Source organism: Bidens hawaiensis, unplaced genomic scaffold, assembly GCF_021521415.1.
Source record: "Bidens hawaiensis isolate Kalapana, Puna unplaced genomic scaffold, B.hawaiensis_p1.1 tig00010780_1, whole genome shotgun sequence".
Taxonomy (NCBI): Eukaryota; Viridiplantae; Streptophyta; class Magnoliopsida; order Asterales; family Asteraceae; genus Bidens; species Bidens hawaiensis.
Genome location: NW_027491828.1, coordinates 219,190 through 244,823, shown reverse-complemented (window position 1 = coordinate 244,823; position 25,634 = coordinate 219,190). Strand labels below are relative to the sequence as shown.

Genomic DNA, 25,634 nt, shown 5'->3' with positions numbered 1-25,634 from the left:
CATTACTTATTTTTATTATTTAAATTATCTTTAAATAATACTTTTATCTTTATTCATTAATAAAGATTCTTTTCTTTTATTTCTTTATTTTTTTTCTTTTTATTATTATTTAAAATTTATTTAAACAACAATCATACTTTATTTATAATAAAGATTTATACTTTAATCTTTATCTTTATATTTTCTTTTGTTTATTTTCGAGGTATTGACTATACCCTTTGGCTAGAGTCTAAGCCATTATTATTTATTAATATTTTATTCGGGCATTATGCCTACCTTGTTTGGCTTATTAATCTCTAAACTCACGGGCAGCACTTCGACGTTGGCACGTATATTGAGAATCTTGATCAGCACCTCCTTGGCACGCAAATCAAGGCACACCGGTTTTCAAGTCTCGTCGGCACGCATTTCGAGCGGGTCGTCTCGGGTCAGCACGTACTTCAAGGTAGAATTTTGGGTCGTACCAGGTCGACACGTATTTCGAGGCGATGTCGTCGGTATGTCGGGGTATCTTTGGTTTGTGGCACGAATTACGAGGTATAGTGTCGGGTTTTTGGCACAGAAAACGAGGATGTCGGTGGCACGTTTTACGAGGTATTTTTAGAGAGATGTTAGAGAGAGAAAGAGTGTGAGAAAATGTGTGTGTGAAATGAGAGAGGCTTGATGTAACACCCCGGCCTCTCGTACCACCAATATTGTCCGCTCTGCCCACGAAGAGCTCACGGATTTGTTTTTGGTTGCCTAAAACGCGTTGGTGATGTTAAGAGGCAGGACATTACTTATGAACCAGTGATCTCTCTTGTCCACGGCCGATGTGGGATAGCCTAAGAGTGGGACGATGTTGTGTTTGCCAAGGGTGTTACAGACAACCCCTCTTTGGACTCATCGTCCTCGATGAGGCGTGTCCCAACATCCCGAACGGCACAAGAGTGGCTTTGATACCAACTGTAACATCCGGCCCCTCGCACCACCAATATTGTCCGCTTTGCCCACGAAGAACTCACGGATTTGTTTTTGGTTTCCCAAAACGCGTTGGTGATTGAAGAGGCAGGACATTACTTATGAACCAGCGATCTCTCTTGTCCACGGCCGATATGGGATAGCCTAAGAATGGGACGATGTTGTGTTTGCCAAGAGTGTTACAGATCTGTCGTGAGCGGATGATATTTACAACATCCATGATCTTGTCCCATGTAAGATAACAAAACCTCATTGTTGCTACTAAGTTTCTTCATGTCCTTTATCTCACCAAAGAACACCGGCCTCAAGTAAAATAAAATCAATTAGTTGATAATAATACGGAGTAATAGATAACTAAAAATTAAAACAATGACATTTAATGTGTATATATAGTATTTTTACAATCTGCCTTCTATTAGATGTTGAATCAGAAGATGTGTTCTTCTTACTCTTACTGATGGATCAACATTATTAATATATAACACAAATTAATTAGCAAATCACAATCAGTTAATCGCAAGCATGCATGCATATTTGAATATATGAAATTATAATAATAAGTAGTAGTAGTAGTTAATTATTACCTTGTCTTCGTGCCGGCGAACCATACGACACGAGACCTTCGTAGTCTCTTCTTCTTCTTCTTCTCCCCCATGACGATCGCACAAGTGTTCTTCTTCTTCTTCCCCATGATCGCTTACGAAAGAAGTAAAGCAAGATAAGAAAGAAGATGAAACCGTATGTAAACATCGTTTCTCAATTATTATGCTTATTGGTTTTTTAAAAAGCCTGTAAATGGGCTTTTGAAAAACTGTTTTTTAACCATATCAAAAAGCTAAAATACAAAAGATATTGGTCCTCAAACTCAAACCCATGATCTTAAGTCCACATTATATAACCTAGGGTGAGGCTACTGTACAATAATTGCTTAACGTACGATAAGAGCATGTTTGGGATTGAGTTTGAAAAATGCTTATGGCTTTTCAAAAAACCATTTTATAAAACCAGGATTTAGGGCTTTTGAAAAACTGTTTTTTAGCTCTTCCAAAAAGCTAAAATAAGAAAGTTTTTTTATGATTGCCAAACACATTTAAACTTATTGACATTTTGAAAACACCAATAAGCCAATAATCATTTTTCAAACTCAATCCCAAACATGCCCTAAGTACGCAAGACGCTCAAAGGCAAAAACAAAACTCCTCAAAGGCAAAAAATTCTAAAACGCTCAAAACGGTTTTCATGAAAAAAAGTAAAGAATTGATCAATTAACGATCCAAAACAGTTTTTAGGGTGAACCAATGATTAATTGAATATGTATTGACGCTTCCGAGATGTTGGGATGTGACTTCATGGATCGATTTCGTGAATATAGGGTATTCGCGTACCTGTTGTACGTTAAGGTATTATTGTATTCCATCTTTTCTTATATAACCTATGACTCTTAATTAGTTGTTCAGATATTATACAGTTCTAGTGTTCTACATATTCAAAACCGCTTACATAGGTTAGGGTTTTCTGCTAAAATTAAACCCGGTAGCCTAGAAATTACCAAGTCTCAGAAATGAGCCAAGCATGAGCAAACCCTCACTTAGTTTGGTTTTGCTTGTGAACAATCTTAACCAACGCGACCGGTCTTGCTACCTAGTTGGGTTGGCTAGCCTATTTGACCGGATAGAGAAAATTAAAACTAGTGGGCCTGGTTATTGAATAAAAAAAGAAATAAATAAATAAATAAAAGAAACAAGATGAATATGTAGCGTAGGGTTTCATCAAGGTTTAGGCTTTGATGATCAATCAGAAATCCATGGGTGATCACAACAAGAAGAAACGGTAATTATTAACTACTTATTATATATATATATATATATATATATATATATATAGGGTTAATATCAATTAAGAACTCATAATTTTGTTAAGAACTTTGAGAACTCTTTATAACCGATCAAAATTTTTTTTTATTTGTTATCAATTTAATTTAAAGAAAAGGGTAGTAGGGTCCTTTCAAAATGTTCCATCCAAAAATATCTCGCAAACAAGTTTCTGTTTGAATATTATATCTCAAATTAATTCCTATTATTTCTCTAAATTTAATAGTTATTTGGTATTTGATTATCAATTTTTTTTCACCGAATTGATTATCAATCTTACATGTTCTATTCATTTAACTGGGTAATATTTATTGAGTTCACAACTATGTATGGAATCAAATCTTACTTCAACAAATTATTTTAAATTTCTATTTTTTTCCAACTCAAACAGAAGGTTGTTTCAAATTCTTTAGAAAAGTAATTTCATAGAGAATTATATATGAAAGATTTATGAATGTTGCTAATGCTGAGATAATATCCTCGTGGAGAAAAGGCTCATTGAGTAATGCATATTTTTTAATAACCTACAATTTTGTTCGTCGGTGTTCTAAACTTTTCTAATTTTCTACACGTCTGCCTAATGACTTATGTTGATGACTCTTTTACTATCATTTTTTCTGCTCAAACATGTGTAAATTATACACACATAAATGTATGTGTGTATAGAATTACATTATATGTTGATTTACTATGGTGCAAATTGGTAATTACGATTTGCGTATGCGCACATTTATATTGTACTCGCTTATTATTAATACAGTTTACGTATATGCATCTTTGAAACCATTATATTAAGTGTTAAAAATCTAGAGTTAACAAATTCAAATACTGAAAATCCCTTGTAATACATAAAAACAGTATTAAACTTTTTTCAATTTACATGTATTTATTGTTTTTTTAATGGTGAATACACTAGGTCAAGGGGGCAATCAACTCTTATACTTGTATATTCGAAGTCTCTTTTTTGAAGATTTTTATATAATCTTTTATTGGGTAAGGTAATTTGTTTTCCCGTTGGTTTTCATATACGTAAACCATTTATTTACGTATATGTAAATAAATGTATATCAAAGGTTTTTTTTGTGTGTACGTAAACCATTTTTTTTGTACATAAATGTAAATAAAATATTTTCATATAAGCAAACCATTTATTTGCATATATGTAAATGTAAAATATCTATGTGCACTGTAACCTTTTTGTCTTGATTTTTTTGTTTAAATTGTGTTTAGTATTTCAAGTCTTTACGAACTGTTTATTTTCATACATGCAAATGTAAATAAAGATTTGTATATACATAAACCATATATTTGCATATATGTAAATGTAAAAATATTTGTGTGCATTACCTTTTTGTTTTGAATTTTTTTTATTAGTCGTGTTTGGGTGAATTAAATAAAATAAATTAATGTAATTATTTTAAAGAGAGAGAAAACCCATTAAGTTTGAGTAAATTTCAAAAAAAAAAGAACGTGTATAATGAAATGGAGAAATATTCGGAGATATATGTCGACAGTGGCCCTTTGTTTTCAAAATAAACTCAGTGGATTTTACAAAAATAGCCTTATTGATAAAACTAACCGTTTAAATTTCCACTTAATTACATTTATGCCATAAACAAATTACAACCATTGATTAATAAGATCAATTATAACTTATAATATTTGTGATTTGCTAACTTAAGCGAGAAGGGTACAATTGTCTTTTTGATTCATAATCTAAATTTGGTAATTTGCATATAAATTGTTACGATTCTAATATTTAGCTTAAACAAAATCAATTTCGTATGTACGAAACAATGTGATTATGTTATATTATATAATATAATAACAATAAAAATCAAGACACCATCCATAACAACACACTGGTGGTAACCAGAGGTAGTGACAGGATGTGATCTTGGTTCTTGAATCTTAGCATGTCTCCCATAAAGATTACAAGATAGATTACTCGATCAGTACTAAATCCAACAATCACTCTTTATCAATTAGAGTTTATCATCAGAACGGGCAAAAACCAACGTGAGATTATCACAAGTAATATAGAATGCACAAGTGGTTCTCGGGCAGTGGCACATGATCTAGTTTTCCATAAAACCGATAGGTATTAGTACCCCACATTCATCAAACACACGTCATCCTCAGAAGCGGCTTCTAAACGATGGTAATCAATGCCAAAGCAAGAACATAGCTTACAATAGAACTTTATCTCAACCGGGTACAAATTCCAAAATGTAGGCGTCTTCCGTGAGTGAATAATACTCATCATATTAGCCATATCTTGTGGTGAGAGACCGGTTATTAAATCACTCGCCCCCTCCTCAGCCAGGTTAGTGATAGGAACGTATAAGGCCTTAGAGAATTGCGTGGTCTCATAGCCGTTGGCAATAAGGGAGCTGGCATTGTCCCGACAACTGCAAAAAGTAAAATAAAATAAGATAATAATAATAATAATAATAATAATAATAATAATAAAAATAATTTTTCAGAAAAATGAAAAGGCTTACTATTTCCAGCCAGTTGGCAGATGAGAGTGCAAGTATTTACAGAAAAAAAATATTTTGCTCTCAGCCATTTTTAAATCTATCATATCATTAGTGGTGTTCATGATATCAACTGCTTCCTTAACCAACATATACAAATGATATGGAATACGATCAGGTCTAGTCCCAAAAGAATAATAACCGAATTCGTATGGCCCCTCAACGAGCCACATGCAGCTAACAATTTCCTCGTTTAATTCCTAAACAATAGAGGAAATATATTAGAATATTAAACAACGTCAAATGACACAGTAGTATATATGTTGCATGCATATACTCTATTATGGTTGCAAAAATCTATAACAGAACTCATTCTTTGTTTGAGAACTAGCGAACTCCATACTATATAGACGTAGTAGCATATATGCTGCTTATATGCAGTGTAAACTATATTATGGTTGCAAAAAACGTGCTGAATAGTCGACGAGTAATCCCTTACCTTTTGATGGCGCTCCTCATCTGACATCTGTTTTGTAGGAGGTTGAGTAGACTGTACACTTTTCCTAAACAATCCGATGAATTAGAATTCTTTATATATGGCTTTGATCAGTGAAACAAAGCCACTAACTAAATGCGGAAACTGATTCAAATATCAAAAGACTATGCAGTTTATGTGAAATTAAGATTCATACAATACAAGCTAGCAATCTATAATAAGCCTATTAGGCACCTAAATGTTTTATCAAAAACATAATTTCTTTGTTTCCTTTTAACAAAATCAAATCAATTAATAGGTTTGTTATGTGATTAGTGAAAAACAGCAGTACCTGTTTTAAAGACTCCCCGTTTGACATAGAGGGTTGAGTAGGCGGATTTTCCTAAACAATCAAATAAATTAGAATCCGTTTAGAGTCAAGTAACAATGTCGTTAATTTATATGCTGAGAATTGATTCAAATACCTGCTGAGGAGGAGTGGCTGCGGCCTCTAGATGCTGATAATCGACACCAAAGCAGGTACACATTTTAAGATAGAAGGAGACGGTATAGACATCCCAATGCCTATATGTATCGTAAGTAGGCGTCTTACATGATTTGATAATAGTTACAATGCCATAGATGGTATCAAATGAAAGACAAAAAGCCTCATTGTTGCTACTAAGCTTCTTCATGTCCTTTAACTGACCATGGAACCTCAACTTCAATCAATCAATCAATCAATCATGCCCAGTAAAATCCCACCGGCAGCAAAGCTATAAGTAGGGTCTGGGGAGGGTGGGATGCAAGCACACCGTACCTCCATCCCAAGGAATGAAGAGGTGGCTTCCAGAGAGACCCTCAGCTCTAAGTACATGTGTATGAAGCAAAATAAAGGAAATCAAAGTTTAACAGTTATATACAAACTACTACTAATTATAATAATATTAATAATAAGATCACAGTTTAACAGCTATATAAAAGCTAATAATAATTATAATAATAATAATAATATATGTAAGGGAAATACCATTATGGTATGCGACCTAAATAAGTTAAGTCTAAGCCCTAAGGTATTCAATTCTCTCTAAAAATCCTTAACTTTAATTCTACTTCTCCACGAATTCCTATCCTCAACCATGTCCTCGGAGAGGTTTAGGTCTATCAAATCATGCCTAATCCTCTCATCCCAAGTCAATTTCGGTCGTCCTCTACCCCTCCTCCCCTCTATAGTAATGTTTTCTACGGATCTAACAGGATTCGTCGTCTGTCTTCTCTTTACATGTCCAAACCGTCTCAATCTCCACTCTCTTATCTTGTCTGCTATGTTCGCCACCCCTAATCTCTCGCGAAACACAACGTTTCTTATTCGGTCTAGCCTTGTGTGCCCACACATCCAACGTAGCATTCTCATTTCTGCTACATCCATCTTCCGCACTTGTGCCTTCTTGATGGCCCAACACTCTGTTCCATATAGCATTGCAGGTCTAACTGCCACCCTATAGAATTTTCCCTTTAGTTTAGTCGGGAAACTCTTGTCGCACAATATACCTGTGGCTGCTTTCCATCTACACCATCCTACCTGAACTCGGTGGGTGACATCACTGTCTAATTCCCCATCGCTCTGTACAAATGATCCTAAATACTTGAACTTCGTTACCTGCGGGACCACCTGCCCTTCAATTGTGATCTGTGCGTCTTCATTGTCGTTTATCCCACCAAAATCACAGTGGAGGTACTCTGTCTTAGATCGGCTAATCTTTAAACCTTTTGTCTCTAAGGTTGTTCGCCACTCCTCAAGCCTCATGTTTAGTTTTTGTTTTTTCTCAGCAAGTAACACAATATCGTCTGCGAACATCATGCACCACGGGAGAGTCCCCTGAATCGACTTTGACAACTCATCCAAGACTACTGAAAAATAATTATTAAAATATAAAATCAAATCAATTAGTTAACAACAACAATAATAAATAATTATTAAAATATAAAACAAAAGAATGACATTTGATATATAGTTGTATTCTTACAATCTTGCTTCTCTTAGATGATGTTGAAGAAGATTCATTCTTCTTGTTCTTACTGATCAACACAAGTAATTAGCAAATCACAATCAGTTATATGAAATCAATCAATTATTAATCACATGCATGCATATATAGCATTTGAATATATGAAATAATAAGTAGTTAACAACCGTTTCTTCTTGCCGGTGAACCATAGAGTACAAGAACGCCGTTTCTTGTTGTGACTACCCATGGTGATATGTAAGTATCGGTTCTTAATTTTTTTTTCTTTTATATTAATTTGATTGGATAGTTGGGCCCAATACTTCTTTTCTAAATAGGGTCCAACAACCAACTAAAATGTACATATCTATACCGTATATAAAAGAATACTTAAAATGCATGTTGATATACAGTGACGAAGTTTGAGCATACAGGGGGGCGGACTTAATATGTATTAATAAATTCATAAACTAGAGGGGACCGGGCTCAAAATTTCAGTCGGAAACGGGTAACTTTACACTATGTATAAAAATTTTCAGCCTAAAAAGAATAAATTTACACCACAAAGCATAAAACGGAGGGGCCAGGCTCAAAATTTTGGTCGGAAATGAGTAAGCTTACATTATGTATAAAATTTTCGGAGAAAAGGATAAATTTACCCTGCCGAGCGAAAAAACGACCAAAAAGGATAAATTTACACTATGTATAAAAATTTCGGCCGAAAAAGGATAAATTTAAACAACCGAGCAAAAAAACAGAGGGGTGTGAGGCCACCCCTTCCCCAACTAAGCTACGCCATTGTTGATATAGTTATATAACTAATAAACATTAGGCATAAATAAAAACTCGGCCAGGAGACTTGATCTCCCCTCCCCCCACCCCCCCCCTACCCCACCCGATTGTTCAATTGAACCGATTTCCCATTAAACACCAAATTATAATAATTCCTAGCTTTCCACAAAAGCCATAACGTCACCAAACAGACCGCATGGAATGCCTTTGCTTTTTTCTTTGGTAGACAAACATGTACTACACGCCGTGTAATCCCCACGTATATACCATACACGTTATCAAATTGATACCGCCTCCAACGATAGAAGTCTCTCTAATTCCACCCGTGAAGCCAAAACACAAACCTTTTTCGGCACCTGAGTAACACACGTTTTTTGAAAAATTTTAAATTCAATCGAAACTTATAGGTTAAAAATAAATAAATAAATAACATTTGTGGTTTATAAGAAATCAAATGGCTGGGTATGTTTGGCAAGGAGCTTTTATGAGCTTCAAGCTTTAGGGTATGTTTGGCAAGGAGCTTTTATGAGCTTTTAGGAGCTTCAGGCTTTAAGCTTTTATGAAAAAGCTCGTATTTAATAAAAAGCGAAAAAGCTCCTTTTTCAAATGCTAGTATTGGTAGCGTTTGAGAAAAAGCTAGTTATAAGCTTTTACATTTGAATTTACAATTTTAGTACTTGAACTTATATCAACTTTTGTTAATTTATATAATAGTTACACATTCAACCCTTATTCAAAACTAATTACCCCCACGACTTTTTTAGGAGCCGTAACTTTTTCACACGTTAATAACTTTTTAAAAAAATTACATCAAAAAAACGAGCATTTTATTCTCTTTAATTTGAGTATGATATTGTTATACTTCTTTAACTTTAAAAAATTAACGTACTACGTGATTATCGGGTATGATCGGTAAAAAGTCGAGTTAGGTTAGCTTGAGTCATGTGTAAGACCAAATTAGGAGTCGAGTCAGACGAACTTGAGTCATGTGTAAGACCAAATTAGGGTCAGAACGAGTCGATACATACAGGGTTAAATTAGTTTGATTCGTGGCGGTACGCTTTTGAGTCAAAAGAGATCAGGTCAGAACATGTTTCAGATTAGAATAGTGCATGTTCAGAAAGGGATTCATATCAAAGTATGTTGGTTTAAAAAATAATCTATTTGAAATTACTGTATATTTCAACTTTGTTTCTTGATTTTCGACATCATTTACAATCTTACTGTTTTTTCATGAATTACACGTCTACATTCAGGTTATGTATGCACTGTCATCAGGTGAATCATGTACCGACACTGATTATGCGGTTGATGTTAGGTTGTGCGCCCATTCCGTCGCACCACACGGGAACGCTTTCAGCTTACAGCTACATACCCTTAATGATTTCACAAGATTTTTTCTATTCTTATACTTATTCTTATCTTGCTTTGCTTCCTTCGTACGAAGATCGATCAGATCGCCATGGGGAATAAAAAGAAGAAGAGACTACGGAGTTCTTTTCTTCTCTGGTTCGTTGGCAAGAAGACACGGTAATTAACTACTTATTATTATTGTTGTTGTTGTTGTTGTTGTTGTTGCTGCTGCTAATTAATTTGTGTTATTAGTAAAAGGGCGTCTTCTTCTTCTTCTTCAACATCATCTTCTAAGAGAAGGAAGATTGTAAGAATACAACTATACACATTAAATGTGATATTGTTTAAATTTTTAATTATTTATATTATTATTAACTAATTAATTTGATTGATTTGAAGCCTAGGTTCTATGGTGAGATAAAGGAAATGAAGAAGCTTAGCAGAAACAATGAGGTGTTTTTATCACATGGGACAACATCAGAGATGTGGTAAATATCATCCGCTCGCGAAAGACCCCTACTCTCGAGACATATTGGCGTTGGGATGAGTATGTCGTCTCATTCTATCTTAAAATGTGTACCTGCTTTGGTCTCGATTATCAGCATCTAGAGGCCGCGATCCCTCCTCAACAGGTATATCCATCACATCACATAAACAAACATCATATGTCTGTTAAATGGTTGATTTGCTTTGCTTTGGTTGATTACATGAAGCATATATAGCCTTCTCAAAGCTAATTATATCATTTTGATATATAGAGGCCATAGATAGATAGATAACTTTGTGCTGTGTGAATCTTATATTGACATGAAGAATAATAATAATAATTTTATGATATATGAATCAATGCTCAGCATATAAATTAAAGACATTGTTACTTTACCCTAACCGGATTCTTATTTATTTGATTGTTTAGGAAAAGCCGCCTACTCAACCCTCTATGTCATACGAGGAGTCTTTAAAACAGGTACTGTTGTTTTTCACTAATCACATAATAATAATCAGCTTTCGGTTCGTCCTCAAGTCCATTATATATAATTCACTCGTTTAAAAAAGGTTTCATTCACGAGAAAGATGAATACATTCTTATGGTGACAAATATGACATTGACTGAATTCATTCACGAGAACTATAAGCATATATTTTTGTGGTGACAATCCTTTATTTGAGATAGACAATTCCTGGGATTGTGACACGTGTCCATGAGGTTAAAAAGGAGATTCCAGATGGTAAGTCGATGGTAAATGTTGGTAAAATGAGTTTATGTAATATGTTGTCTCAAATAGAGGATTCCACGTGTCAGGCCACATTGACATGGACAAACGATTGTCGGACAATCATCCGACTTGGAGACACACGTGGAAATCATGCTTGCGTGTACTTGTAATCCGTCATCTCAGATAGAGGATTACCTAAAAGCATTTATATTGTATTGTATTGTATGAATCTTAATTTCACATGAACCATACATTGTCTTTTGATATTTGAATCAGTTTTCACATTTAGTTAGTGACTTTGTTTGACTGATCAAAGCTATATATAATGGATTCTAATTCATCTGATTGTTTAGGAAAAACATGCACAGTCTACTCAACCTACTACAAAACAGATGTCAGATGAGGAGCATTATCTAAAGGTAGGATTACTCGGCGCGATTTTTGCAACCATACACTACACATATACACACACACACACACACTAGACGTGGTTTAATATTCTAATATATTTGCTCTTATTGATTAGGAAATAAACGAGCGCGCTGTTAGCTACAGGTGGCTTGTTGACGGGCCATTCGAATTCGGTTATTACTCTTTTGGGACTAGACCGGATCGTATTCCATATCATTTGTATATGTTGGTTAAGGAAGCAGTTGATATCATGAACACCACTAATGATCTCATAGATTTGGAAATTGTTGAGAGAAAAATCCGTTTCTTCCGTCACTACTTGCACTCTCATCTGCCAACTGGCTGGAAATAGTAAGCCTTTTCTTTCTTTCTTTTTTTTTTCTGAAGAATTTTTCGTTATTATTATTATTATCTTATTTTATTTTACCTTTTGAAGTTGCCGGGACAACGCCAGCTCCCTTATTGCCGACGGCTATGAGTCCACGCGATTCTCTAAGGACTTGTACGTTCCTATCAAAGATCTGGATGAGGCAGATGCGCTTGATGAAGTAGACGGTCTCCTCACGCTACGAGGTATGGCTAATATTATGAGTATTATTCACTCACGGAAGACACCTACATTTTGGAATTTGTACCCGGCTGAGATAATGTTCTATTGTAAGCTATGTTCCTGCATTGGCATTGATTACCATCGTTTAGAAGCCGCTTCTGAGGATGACGTGTGTTTGATGAATGTTGGGTACTAAAACTTGTCAGCTTTATGAAAAGCAAGCTTATTTATGTTTTTTAGTAAGGTGGTACAGTTTTCTGTGTTGTTATTTGAGGATTGTTAAGCTCAAAATGCTGATTGTGATACATTATGATGTTCCTGGATTCTGCGAAAGCTGTATGTGGAATGTGAATGATCTAATATTACTTATGGCATCTAAGCTAACAACACTCTCAGATAAATTAGACACATGAATGCTTTTATTAGATGGTGTAATGCGAATGCTCTAATATACATTCGCATAATTCAAAAATACGTATAATAACAGCAAAGTGTTTTTTCGTTTTGTTTTAAAACGCACGATCATGTGTCACTACCTGAGAACCCCTTGTGCATTCTATACTAATTGTGCTTATCTTGCATTGGTTTTTGCAAGTTATGGTGATAAACCTTAATTATTTAACAAAGAGTGATTAGAACTATACAATTTGATGAGCCCGTGCTTTGCGGCGGGTATGAGGAAACTGAAACTAATACCAAAGTAATTAACGAAATGAACTAAAGTTCAAGTTTATGGCTTTATACCATGATTAAAGAACCAATGTTAATACCAAGTGCATAACTTTAAAAAGTTCACAATTTTTTTAATTTAAAAAAAATATGAACCAATTTTAATACCAATTTTTATCATTAAACAAACTAATATACCAATTCACAATAACAACATTTACAATGTATATGAATTACCAACTACCAAGTTCTTTGTAAGTAAGAAGTACATGTAACACGTCTGGTTAGAAGATAAAAGAAATGATAAAAAAATAGGCGATTCATCAAATAAGTACAACTTTCTACGGTATCTTCGAGCTTTACGGCTGCACAATTAAACATTAAATGTGACTTTCTAATGCCCACATCAAATTTTGTAAAAAGTAACATTCTTTGGTGACATTGATGAGGTTCACCAAACTGATGTCGTACCCGTTTAGGCGTTTACTACAAAAATGTAACATCCGGCTAAAGGTTCGTTTTGGGACTGTAGTTTTGTTCGACAAAAGGTTGATATATTTTCATATTGTTGGTAATTCGAGATATGTAAAGTTATCAAAATGCCAAAATACCCTTAGTGCAAATCTGACCCGCAATAGGTTGTTTGACCCGAAACAATGCTAATCCAACACCTGTACACATTTAAATTCGCTTGCCACTCAAGCAAACTTGTCGAGTTACCTTGCATTGGTAGTAAAAAAAAGGAAAACGGTGTATCCTTTCCTGCCACCAGAGGATTAGGAACAATATGGATTAGGATCCTCCATTGGCAGGCGAGGTCCAATCATTGGGACCTATTCCTTCCACGCCAATGGAGGATTAAGAGGAGCAACTTCCAAACCCCGTTTGTGTTCCGTTATGAAACTCACCATTCACGGGTCTTGATTGTGGCATATGGCATGTGAAATGTTGCAGCTTTAATATATTGAAGGTGTTTGGCAGCTTTGAGGTGGTTGGCTGGATTCTGAGTAGGGATGTAAACAAGCCGAGTCAAGTCGAGCCAGAGTGTGCTCGAGCTCGAGCTCGGCTCGTTTTCTTTATCAAGCTGAAATATCGAGCTCGAGCTCGGCTCGTTTAAAGCTCGAGCCGAGCTCGAGCTCGTCGAGCCGACTCATTTAATTTTTTTATTTTATATTTTACAAATTTTGATATATAAAAGAAAAATATTATAATTTTAACATACACATTATATAAAATTTATAAACTAAAGAATTTTTAACGTTATATGTTTATTTTAGTTATTCTTTTATAAGGTTTTAGGTATTAATGGCATAATATATGTATAATTTTTATTTATTTATTTATTTCTTGATATGCAATTATTATATATAGATATTGAAATTTAGGGTTTAATATAACCGAGCCAACGAGTCGAGCCACGAGCCGAGCTGACCTAGACACTAAATGTCTTTACATTTAGTGTTTATATATGTTAGAGAAATGCTACATTTAAAAAAGTTGCAAAGTTTTATTAATTGGTTAGTGTTAATATTATACTTAAGTTTTGGTATAAAAGAAAAAAGGCTTCTTTGTTACAAGTTCACTTCTCCATCAACAACAAAAGGTAATTTTTATTTTTAACCATTAAGAGAGACAAATTGAACAATTAATATATTTCTATAACAAGTCATATGAGTGAATAGATAATTAGGATAATGTTATCATTGTCTAACTCATGGTTATAAGTAATTAGTCAAACTTAAGGTACATCAAGACAGTTTGGCCGAGTGGTCTAAGGCGCCAGATTTAGGCTCTGGTCCGAAAGGGCGTGGGTTCAAATCCCACAGCTGTCATGAACTTTTTTATTTTTAAACAAAACACATCAACAATGTTTTTTCAATGGTCCTTGAATTCGAGGAACTATTTTTATTCTTGTATATTATTATTGTTATATATTAGGCAAAAGTTTGATGTTTTCCTTTAATGTACCTCAATGTTATCTTGTGGTATCTTTAGAGGTGCTCGTTATCCGGTTTGAAACCAAGCAAGTCAAAAACCCCATCCAATGAACAATCCTATTTTTGTCAAGGGTAAAGATAATAAAAAGTTCCAACATATATATTTTTTATTTTGCACGAAAGATTAATTTCACTAAAGGCAATGGAGGTTCTCACAAGTCGCAACCTTAGGCTATCATTTTGGTCTCGAATTTCTGGTTGATGACGGGGTAAGGACAAGGCCTTCCTTCCCTCCATGCGAAGTGAAAAGACCGATTGACAAAAGAATGAGTCAGTAAATAGCATCTCTCCTCCATAACTAAGCGACAAGTTTGGAATGATAAGATGCGATAACCAACAACGAATATGATAAAAGGTCAAACCATATGGTTAAGACCGAATACCTAAGTGTAAATAGAAAGGATCAACTCACCATCATCGATAAAAATATTAGATATGATTAAGGGTGAAGATTGGTCACACTAAACACAACCAGCATAATTAAATTGGTTAAACAGAAAAACCGAAACAATTCCATTTAAATAAACTGGTGAAATATGTTTACATGAACACGACTTGTTTATTAGATGAGATATAAATGACAACCCAAAAACTAATTATTTTCTAATAGCATTTAACTATACTCTTATATGATGACCATGAGAGATAAAAATTAACAACTTTTTTTTTCATGTACTAGGTGTAAAAAGCTGGGGTTTTTCCTCAAACTTGTTTCGTTCCAAACCATTTCTATGTTCTAGTTCCAAGCCGGTTTCACTTGAAAATGATATGTTTGGTTCCATACTTGTTCCGGTCTTTGATTGGTTCGCTACGTTTTAACCTGTTTAAAACTGGTTTCGAAGGAGAGGTTTCTAACCCGGTTTCAACCCTACATTTCGGGTTGAGACCAGTTCTGGTTTTGTCAACCCGTTTTTTTGTTTTACAATGTACACCTCTAAAGTTTAGAAATGTTTCCAGGAACCTGATGACCACCGAATCGTTGGCTTCCAACACTTTTGTCGGTTAAAGTTATAAGCAAACATATCGAATTTAGACAATTAATTTATGAGTTAATTAATAATTAATAAAACTAAATCACGAAAGTCAGCTAAGTAGATTGCGTTTGAATTACAACTTCATATTATTATTATTAGTAAATACATAAACTAACTAAATAGTCCCTAGACTTTTAGCACACAGAATATATATCATATCAAAAGCTTGTTGATAGAAATAGTGACATATAGTCAAACCTTCACCTGGATCTTTCATTCTTTATTCTTGTTTTTTACTTACAAAGTATTCTAATTTCCAAGCAGTACATATGATATATAATAAATTTTGGATCATTATAATCTAAAAATTTGTAAACTCCTAATACCTAATTATTTTAATTATTTTATATGTTTTATATAGTTTTAGGGTTATTTTGTATATTTAGTGTAAATTTAGCCGTTTTCGGTCGAAATTTTTATTACGTATAGTCAAACTGTTACTTGCCCCTCTATTTTTTAGCAGCAGTGTAAATTTACTTGTTTCGGTCAAAAATTTTAATATGTAGTGTAAATTTAGTCGTTTTCGGTCGAAAAATTTGAGCCCCCTGTATGTGAATTTTGTATATATTTTGAGCCCCGGCGTCATAGTCCAAGCTTCGCCAGTGATAATAGGGAACCCATGAGCTTCGCCATTGGGGTCGGCTTTTTTGATGTTTGAATATCTCATAACTCGAAGCCCAAAATTTCAGTTCGAACCCAATCTTTATATTTACTACCGCGAAAACTAAAAGCTACTATAAGATTTTTAAGTAATTGTGTCCATGCCCCATGCAATATTAATTTAATAGTTATTTAAATTAAAAAAATTAAAATTATCGTACGGAACCCAATACTCAAATCTTTTTTCAATTTTAACATGTATAGATTAATTTTTTGTAAGTAAGCTAGATGAAATTCTCAAAGTTAGCGTTAAAAAATCGCTAGTCAGTCGAAAAACCATAATATACGTACATTACACATAAACTTTTTAAAAAAAGTACATATATATACTTTCCAGCTTTTCCTCAAGGCAAAGAAATACATATACATACATATAATCATATATATAGAGAGATACCATTGAGAAACTCTAGTGTAGTCACATATATACAAATACATGTACACCTTCATACATATACATATACATATACATATACATATACATATACATATACACAGTGGCGGACCCAGGATTTTTTGTCAATGGGGTCCCAATTTTTTCGGTTTACAAAATTTTTCGGGTCAGTCGTTATTCGGGTCGGGTCGAGGCGAGGAACATAATAAAACACGGAACTATGGTGCCATTGGAAACGAGTAAGTAGAAAGAATCTAAATTAGAAACTAGATGAAACATACACTTTTAATTCATACCCGAAAAACATGAACGTAATCTATATATATGGTCTTACATAATTGACCAAAACATGAAAAAATAACTCTAACACAAATAAATGATTAATTATAATATACATACACAAGGTAAATAATAAAAGAATATGCAAAATCCATGTTAACATTATATATGTTGCATGGTGATAATGAATATATGAGAGAAACTAACAAAAAACACAAATACCCTAACTGAATAACTAAGACTAGGATATTAAAAAAACAACAAAAAAGGAGTATGGTGGGGCTTGAACCTACAACCTCTCACAAGTAAAACAAGGGACTTTCCACTGTACCAGTTCAATCCTAATAGTATGGGTTCCAAGTATTAATTTTTATGGGGTCCTTACAAAATTTAATATACCGTCTCTAAGTAATTTTTAAAAAACATCGGTGTCCCGGGACCCCGATCGGACCTATGTGGGTCCGCCCCTGCATATACATATACATATATATAGACATGAGTGCATGTATCTATGTGTGAGAGTGAGAGTTTCGTTTAGGATATAAAGAAAGAATTGAAGCAGGTGGCAACATATATTAATATCATATGTTTGCTTCACGCAAACAATCTTATTTGGATGTTTGCTTCTTCAAATTATCGTGCCTTTAAAGTCTTAACTCTTAAACTTCCTATATTATTAAAACACACCTATATATATCAAACCCTAATTAATAACCACACGTGTCATTCATATTTCTAAACAATGAGTGGTGCCGGAAGTAGCATCACCAGCGGTGGCGGTGGCGGTGGTGGTAGTGGTGGGGGTGGGCCATGTGGAGCATGCAAGGTCTTGAGAAGAAAGTGTGTGGCCGGTTGCATATTCGCGCCTTATTTTGATTCGGAACAAGGGGCGGTGCATTTTGCGACGGTGCATAAGGTGTTCGGAGCAAGTAATGTGTCGAAGCTCTTGTTAAGTATCCCAGTCCATAAGCGGCTTGATGCGGTGGTGACCATTTGTTATGAAGCTCAAGCTAGGGTTCGAGACCCTGTCCACGGTTGCGTTGCGCAACTCTTTGCCTTGCAACAACAGGATCGGTTTGATTTGTTACGTTACATGCTACTTATACTTTTTATTTAGTTTTCACGGTTTTAGGTTAATCAGTTAGTAACATATTTTTATCATCGTAAACCAAAACCATGCAAACTGATGAAATTAAAGCCAGATTAAATCAGTCTGTTATTAAAGGTTTGGCTTTAGTTTAATTTAACAGTTTGGTATAGTTTGGTATAGTTGCAAAATGTGATGTGTAGAGATTATTGACATCATTAACAAAAACTAGTAATTCAAAGATATTTATATCTGAATTGTGTATTTAACTATAATTGACTTATTTTCAAAAAAAAAAATGTAATGTTTTTTTTTGATCAATATATATCGATTATGGTTGTTAGTTAATATTCTTGATAGGCACAGTTTTCATTCCAAGGGTTTAAGGCTTTACTTTCATATTTTCATATACACCCATAATATCTTATCTTCTAAGGGGTAACTTTAAAAAATAGTAACCAATGTGACAATGATTTTAAAACAATGGCTAGTTGCTAAGCATATTAATTATTCATTACATTAAGCTAATATGCATTAAAACAAAATAATGTATAAAAATAATAAATTAGTTGTGTGTGTATATATATATGTATGTATATATATATATGTGTGTGCGCGCGCGTGTGTGGAGAAAACATAGAATACAATAATCCTTAGCGTACCTAATTAACGTACAAAAACACCTATTTCACGAAATTGATCCATGAAATTGCACCCCAACATCTCGGAATCATCAATACATACCCAGTTAATCATCGATTCACCGAAAAAAACATATTTTGATCGGTAATCGATCAATTTTTTTTACCTTTTTTCACGAAATCCGCTTTGAGCGTTTTACGATTTTCTTGAGCGTTTTTGTATTTTTGGCTTGAGCGTTTTTGTATTTTGGCTTTGAACGTTTTGTTTTTGCCTTTGAACGTGATTCGCGTACGTTAAGGTACGTCAAGGATTATTGTACGTTAACTCACTCTTATATGTGTGTATGTATATATTTTTATGCAAGAAAGTGAGAGGTGCAATGGGGAAAACATGAACAAGTGTAAAGGGTGATGTTGCCAAAACTAATGAAAAAGGTTTATTATTTTAGTGTTAAAATTACTTGTAAAACATCTTTAGTTTTTCAAAAGGGGATTAGTTTTTTCATTAATAAATTGATTGTTTGGTTCTGGTTTATGACAACTATTGGGGGCTACAATGCTTCCTTTGTTACATTGAAGCTTTTTCTGTTTTTGGTTCTCAGGAAATGGTCGGTCTTTTTGCTACCCATGTATTGTCTTTTAAGGTCAATACTCTTTTAAATATTATTATTTCATATTATTCTACTTTCCTTCTAATTATTTATTATTATTTTAGCTTTATCTACACATGCACATATAGTTGATTTATTGGTGTTAATACTGTATTTTTTAATAAATATTTATTCACTTTCTATTGGTAAAAAAGAAATACGAAAGAAAATTGATGTAGAAGATTTAGTTGATAATTATTATTTAGAAATATTAATTAGTGACTTATGAAAGTCATGTTTATCTTTAGGGTTGTGAATTAACGAAGTTTCTAAAAAAATATCTAGGATTAAGCGACAAGATTTTTCAAACTTGAGTTAGTTTGAGCTGATTTTTATCAAGTTAATTCTACTGGGTCTTAAAATTAAAGAATTAAACTTGACAGTCGACACATACATGCACACACATATATTACTTACATTTTTACATTTGATGGTATCATTTAATATTTATAGACTTACACGAAAACGTTACTTAGAATATAAGTTTTACATACATTTGGTTAACAAAAATTTTTATATGAATACTCGAGTTGTTCGAATCAAATTTGAATCTTCCTTGAGCTGAGCTCATGTATGCCTCATAAAATCTCATCGAGCTATCGGATTGAGCTTGAGACTGTCTTTATTATTTTATATCTTTAGCAAAACTATATATGTTTGGGCGATTCTATTCTCTCTTAATTGTATATTGTTAGTTTAAGTATTTTAAAGAAATAATTATCATGAAACATATATAATTACCCCATGCATAAATGTTTTGAGAAAATTTGATGGGAATGTGATTTGAGTGAAGAGTACAATCAACATATTGAGAATTTCAAATGCGTTGCTTTTAATCTAGTTTTCTATTGCTTCCAAGGAACAACTTTCCTCTATTTAAACTCTTTTAGGACTTCATAAATTAGCAAATACTTTAACATATTATTTTATCAATAAAGTTCTTTTAGTGTGTATATACTGAGGTGAGATAACGTATAAACATAATTTATTCTACAAAAAATAACCCCATACTTTGTTAAAGACTTTGTTATTTGTGGGATTTTTACTACGTATGGTTGTTTTTGTTTTGTATAAACAATACAAAGTGAAGAGAAAATTGCATTTTGACGTCTTCGTAATTACTGCGCTATAACAAGAATACACGCAGCGTAATTATTATTACTCTACTTCATTCTTCTGTAGCATAATTGCTATATAAAGAGTAATTATGGAAAATAACATTGCGTCCATCTTAATTTTCTTCAATTCATATGTTTCGCACAATAAAACTTGTTTCTATTTGATCCAACCTCTATTTTATTTACGTATATTTTCGAACATCAACTTTTATTAAAATATAAAACAAGCAAGACGCTAGAAGCCACAACAAAATCACAAAAGTACTTAAAAGGAAAAATTCATCAATCATACTTTAACCTTTTTATTTACCTTAATAAAGCTACATCCAAGTGTTTGTTCATTACAAGTTTGTGGTAATTTTATTAATTTAAATTGGTCGTGAATTTAAAAGCTGAGCTCTCGTATCTTCAAGGCCATCTAGCAAGCCTAGAGGTTCCAACGCCTCCTCCGCCACCTCTACAGCCTCAACCACCAACTCCATCAGCCGGATTTTCCAACACCAACCTCCCGATCACCTCATCTTTACCAGCTAACTACGATTTATCTGTACTTTTTGATCCAATGGTGCAATCTTCTGCACGATCCATGCAATCATCGGCACGACAAATGGCTCCCATTCAATGCCACGGCAGCGACACTTCAACTCCACCTCAACACGACGGTGGCCGTGGTAGCTCTAGTGATCTCCATGATCTAGCTAGAGAGCTTTTGCAAAGGCAGAACACAGGGTCTTCAGATGTTACAACTTTACCACCACATGATAGTATATAAGATGATGGATTTGACCATATATGTTGACTTTATCTATTTTATTTCTGGGTTTTATTTGTCTTGATTAATGATTACTGATTTTTTTTTAAATATTCTTATTAACTTATTAATTATTTATATATTTAAAGAAATAATATATTAAGGTGTGATTATGTTTCTGTTGCATTTTGTTATATAATTAAGCAATTATTATAAATGTTATTGTAAATACATCAAACTATCAAACACAGTTTTCATATGACAATTTCAAAACTTATCACATGATGCATACAGCACTTTGAACTGCTGCGAGGTCAAGGACGACGAGGATGATAATATTAACGATAATAATAACAATAACAATGAAATTAATAACAACAATTTGTCCAAAATTGACAAGTTTGAGACATCAGAAACTTTTTTTTGGTGTTTCTTCCTCAAGGAAACAACACGTTCTTCTGCCGGGCATTTGGTGACTGTGCGATGCTGCGCTAACGTCTTCAAGCCACCATTGCAGCTACTTGTTTCTTGAGTGACATCCAATCAAGATCCTAAATTGCAAAAAATAAAAAATAAGAAAATAATAAAAATAAAACCTTTTCAAGTTTCAACCCGAGCCCATTTTGACCTTTTATCCAACCCGCCGACCTATAGTGTTAACCAATATCATGTATTCATGTCATGCATGTCATGACTAGGCATGTCACCTTTATCTGCAGCCTGAAACCCGACCCGAGAAACTGGTAACCTGAACCCGAAAGTCCTCGTATCCATGGGGCCAGAACCAAATTCACCAATCCCAAACCGTTCTAATTTGGTTTGTTTACTAGATACTCGTTTAGGGGGTTCCAGTACCGGTTACTAATTCTACGAATTCACGAAACCCGAACCATTCCAATTCGGCTTGGTTACTAGTTGCAATAATGTATAATGTATAATAATAATAATAATAATAATAATAATAATAATAATTAATAAGCGAGTGCGAGGGATTACATACAAGGATGCTCGATTCCGTCCGCCTCCAAGTATTTGCCAAGTTATCATAAACTTCAAAATCATTTGCCATTTTGTAACGTTTCCATCGAATCATAATCTCTCAAAACGCGCTCAACTTCTTCAATAACTCCCAACTCTTTAAACCAACGAGCCAACTTCTCCGAACCTTCTTTCCCGATCATTATCCCGTCTCTCTCCAAATCCATCAAAAAATCCAACACTTCCTTAAGCTTATTATCCTTCTCATAAACATCCAACATCAAACCGACACACTTATCATTAGGCAAAATCCCAGCTTTCCTCATATTCTCAAACGCAATACACGCTTCTTGACTTTGACCCGCAGTTACATACTCGTTAATAAGAACCGCGCATATTTTAGCATCAGGAATAATACCCGCGATCTGAATCGCATCAAATATTCTTTGAACTCCTAAACTATCACCGCGCATAGAATACGCACGTAACATCGCCTTATAAACTTCACTTTTCGCATAAACTTGCTGACATTCCATTTCTCTAAGTAACGTTTCAGCTTCGGTCAACATTCCAGCTCGTATGTACGCCATGACCATTGACCCGTAAGCTCGGTTATCTAACGGAAGCCCGAGAAGCTTCATTTCTTCGAACGTGTCTTTTGCAAGATTAAAGTTACCGGCTTTACTGTACATGTGGATCAAAGCTGTCAAAGTCACTTGATCACATTCAAATCCTCTGTTCTTCATTGCTTGTAGTGTGTTTTCAGCTTCTTGTAATCGACTTTGTTTAGCATAACCGTGAATTATCTTTGTGTAATCGCGGATATTAGGTTCAAATGATTCTTCAAGTAGTGCAAATTCTGCCACCTACAAACAAAGTTATATATAAAACTTGCAACAGAAATCAAATAAATTCTCCCCAAAATGCAGTTTTGTAAAAATCGGCATTAGTCCGTAATCCGTGATTTACTGATTAATTTTCAGCTAATCGGTAGTCGGTCAAAGTCAGTCGAAATCAATGAAAACAAATAAAAATTGGTCAAATTACAGTCAAAATCGGTCATATTTGGTCAAAATCTTTAATATATTTTTAACAATTATATTTATTTTGAAAATTTAAATATGAATTTCAGCTAATTAGTGACAATAATCAGTAGTCGTCAAAATCGGGTCAAATTGTTCAAAATCTGTCATATTTTGGTCAAAATCTTTAAAATATTTTTAACAAAATTTTTGAAAAAAATATATATGAATTTCAGCTAATCAGTGACAATAATCGATAGTCGGTAAAAATCGGGTCAAATTGTTCAAAATTTGTCAAATTTTGGTTAAAATCTTTGAAGTATTTAAATATCTATACTTATTTCAAAAAGTATATATAAAACTTTGTATATACATCTAGAATTTTGGAAAATTACATACAAAATTCCAATGCTGTCAATCCCTAATTCCCTATTAATCGTCAGTCGGTAGTACTAGGGATGTGCAAATCAGTTCGGTAATCGGTTATGGGGGCTTAATCATAACCAAGCTTAGTTTATGAAAGATTGCTTAATCATAACCATAATAGTATGGTTGGTTAACCGTCGGTTACTTTCGGTTAATTTTCCAATGTATTATTTGTTCCCGTTCAAAATGGTTCGGTTATTGTGTTCTAAGCTCAATAATGAAATCTCGAAGCTAAAACATGTGAGTTCCAAGCTATGTTATAAACAGTTGCAGCATAAATTCAAATACTCGAAGCTATAAAAGGCAATACAAAAGATGAAAATAACAATCTAAAATTTGATAAAACACAAACATACAAAAACCAGTTCGATTTTGGTTAAAGTCTGTTAACAAAGACACACTTATCGTAACCATAACCATAACCATAACCGAATGGTTGTCGGTTTTGTTCGGTTATGGATACAACACTTCCAAAATGCATCAACTAACTACAAAACTCGAAAAACAAATACCCCGAAGCTCAATTCTGTATATACATAATATCATTTTTTAAAGATTAAGTATAAAATACCAATCCGAATAGTCCCTAGTCAGCCTGACTAGCACCTCACGAGTTCTGCTACACCGAACAAAATGCATCAACTAACTACATTACTCGAAAAACGGGTAATACCTCGAACTGCAACGGGTGGTTCACATTCTCCAATTCCTTCAAAACAACAAGCCAATCAGCTCGATTAGGCTTCATACTCCTAACCCAAGAACACAACACCATTTCTATACTAATACTATTACTACTACTTGTCTCAAAACAAATCAATTGTTTCAATAAAGCTCTGCACCGGTTGGTTAGCTTCTTGGGTAATCTTGATATATGGTTCCGTTGAGCGTCGTTCATTTCGTTAATGTCAATTTGAAGCCACTTGAATTTGGGTATTGGGTGTTCAAATTGTTCATGGGTTTGGTTTAATTGGTTGTTAATGGAACATATTAATTGGAGTGATTTGGGTTTTGGATGGATTGGAGTAATGGGTTGTGGTTTGTGGATTAGGGTTGGGTTGGGTGTTGTGAAAGATAACATGATTATTAATATTAATATGAAATTGGAGAAGATATATGGATGATTTTATTAAGGTATATTGAGTTTTTATTAAAGATGATAGGATGATGAAACTAACATGGGTGTTTGGGAATTCGGGTTTAGAGCGGGTATTTGGTCAGTATCAGTTCGGTTCATTATTTAAGGTTCTTAAAAGGGATGTTTGGGATTCCTTATTTTACCTCTTTATAACTTTTCAATAAGTTAATAAGTTATAAAAGTATAACTTATGGAACTTTTCGTCTCACAGTATAAGCAATCTCAAACACCTTACTACTTTTTAAAAAGTTAATAAGTCATAAGTTGATGAATATAATCAATCCCAAACACCCCCTAAATAAATAAGAACTTTTATTTAATAACCTAACAAAAGGTAGAGGTGTGCAATAAACCAGAAGAACCGATCCGAAATTGAAAAAAAAAAAAACTTAAACCAAAAATAACGTTCCGAAATAAAAACAGGCGGTTGGTTTTATGCTTTAGTAAAAACCAAACTAACGGTTCGTTTTGGTTCTGCATGTAATAAAAACCAAACCGAATCGAATTTCTAAATTTTATTTTTTTTATTTTAAATAATTTATAAAGAATTTTATAAATATACAACTAAAATACTTTTGGTAAATGTATGATAGTCTATTAGTTAACAGTTAACAAAATTATTTATATCTAAATTTATTATTTCAGCTAACTTTCTTTTCGGCCGAACTTTTTCAA

General features: G+C 33.6%; 2 protein-coding genes and 1 non-coding gene across 4 annotated transcripts; 2 read left to right on the top strand and 1 right to left on the bottom strand.

The window, feature by feature from the left end:
- Positions 1-14,536: 14,536 nt before the first annotated feature.
- On the top strand, positions 14,537-14,616 carry TRNAL-UAG (transfer RNA leucine (anticodon UAG)). Its single transcript has one exon. It is a non-coding gene; the product is annotated as a tRNA-Leu (tRNA).
- Positions 14,617-17,890: 3,274 nt separating this feature from the next.
- Positions 17,891-21,416, top strand: LOC143536284 (LOB domain-containing protein 18-like). The gene is made up of 2 exons (XM_077030316.1): positions 17,891-18,077; positions 21,037-21,416. The coding sequence occupies exons 1-2, from the start codon at positions 17,891-17,893 to the stop codon at positions 21,414-21,416; spliced, it is 567 nt and encodes a 188-aa protein (XP_076886431.1).
- A 290-nt stretch (positions 21,417-21,706) lies between these two features.
- Positions 21,707-24,904, bottom strand: LOC143536326 (pentatricopeptide repeat-containing protein At1g01970-like). 2 transcript variants are annotated; one of them, XM_077030345.1, is made up of 3 exons: positions 24,495-24,904; positions 22,392-23,239; positions 21,707-21,946 (listed from the first exon to the last, which is right to left on the bottom strand). In XM_077030345.1, the coding sequence occupies exons 1-2, from the start codon at positions 24,900-24,902 to the stop codon at positions 22,454-22,456; spliced, it is 1,194 nt and encodes a 397-aa protein (XP_076886460.1). In that variant the 5' UTR covers positions 24,903-24,904; the 3' UTR covers positions 21,707-21,946; positions 22,392-22,453. The 2 variants fall into 2 exon arrangements, with proteins under 2 accessions (XP_076886460.1, XP_076886459.1); XM_077030344.1 differs by having other exon boundaries at positions 22,396-23,239.
- Between the last annotated feature and the right edge of the window lie 730 nt (positions 24,905-25,634).

Bases quoted from the DNA above. Each gene is read 5' to 3' on its own strand.
- LOC143536284 (XM_077030316.1), top strand. From the start codon at position 17,891: ATGAGTGGTGCCGGAAGTAGCATCACCAGCGGTGGCGGTGGCGGTGGT. The intron at 18,078-21,036 runs GTAATGTGTCGA...TGAATTTAAAAG, and splicing joins GCATAAGGTGTTCGGAGCAA to CTGAGCTCTCGTATCTTCAA.
- LOC143536326 (XM_077030345.1), bottom strand. From the start codon at position 24,902: ATGTTATCTTTCACAACACCCAACCCAACCCTAATCCACAAACCACAA. The intron at 23,240-24,494 runs GTATTACCCGTT...CTTTGTTTGTAG, and splicing joins ACCACCCGTTGCAGTTCGAG to GTGGCAGAATTTGCACTACT.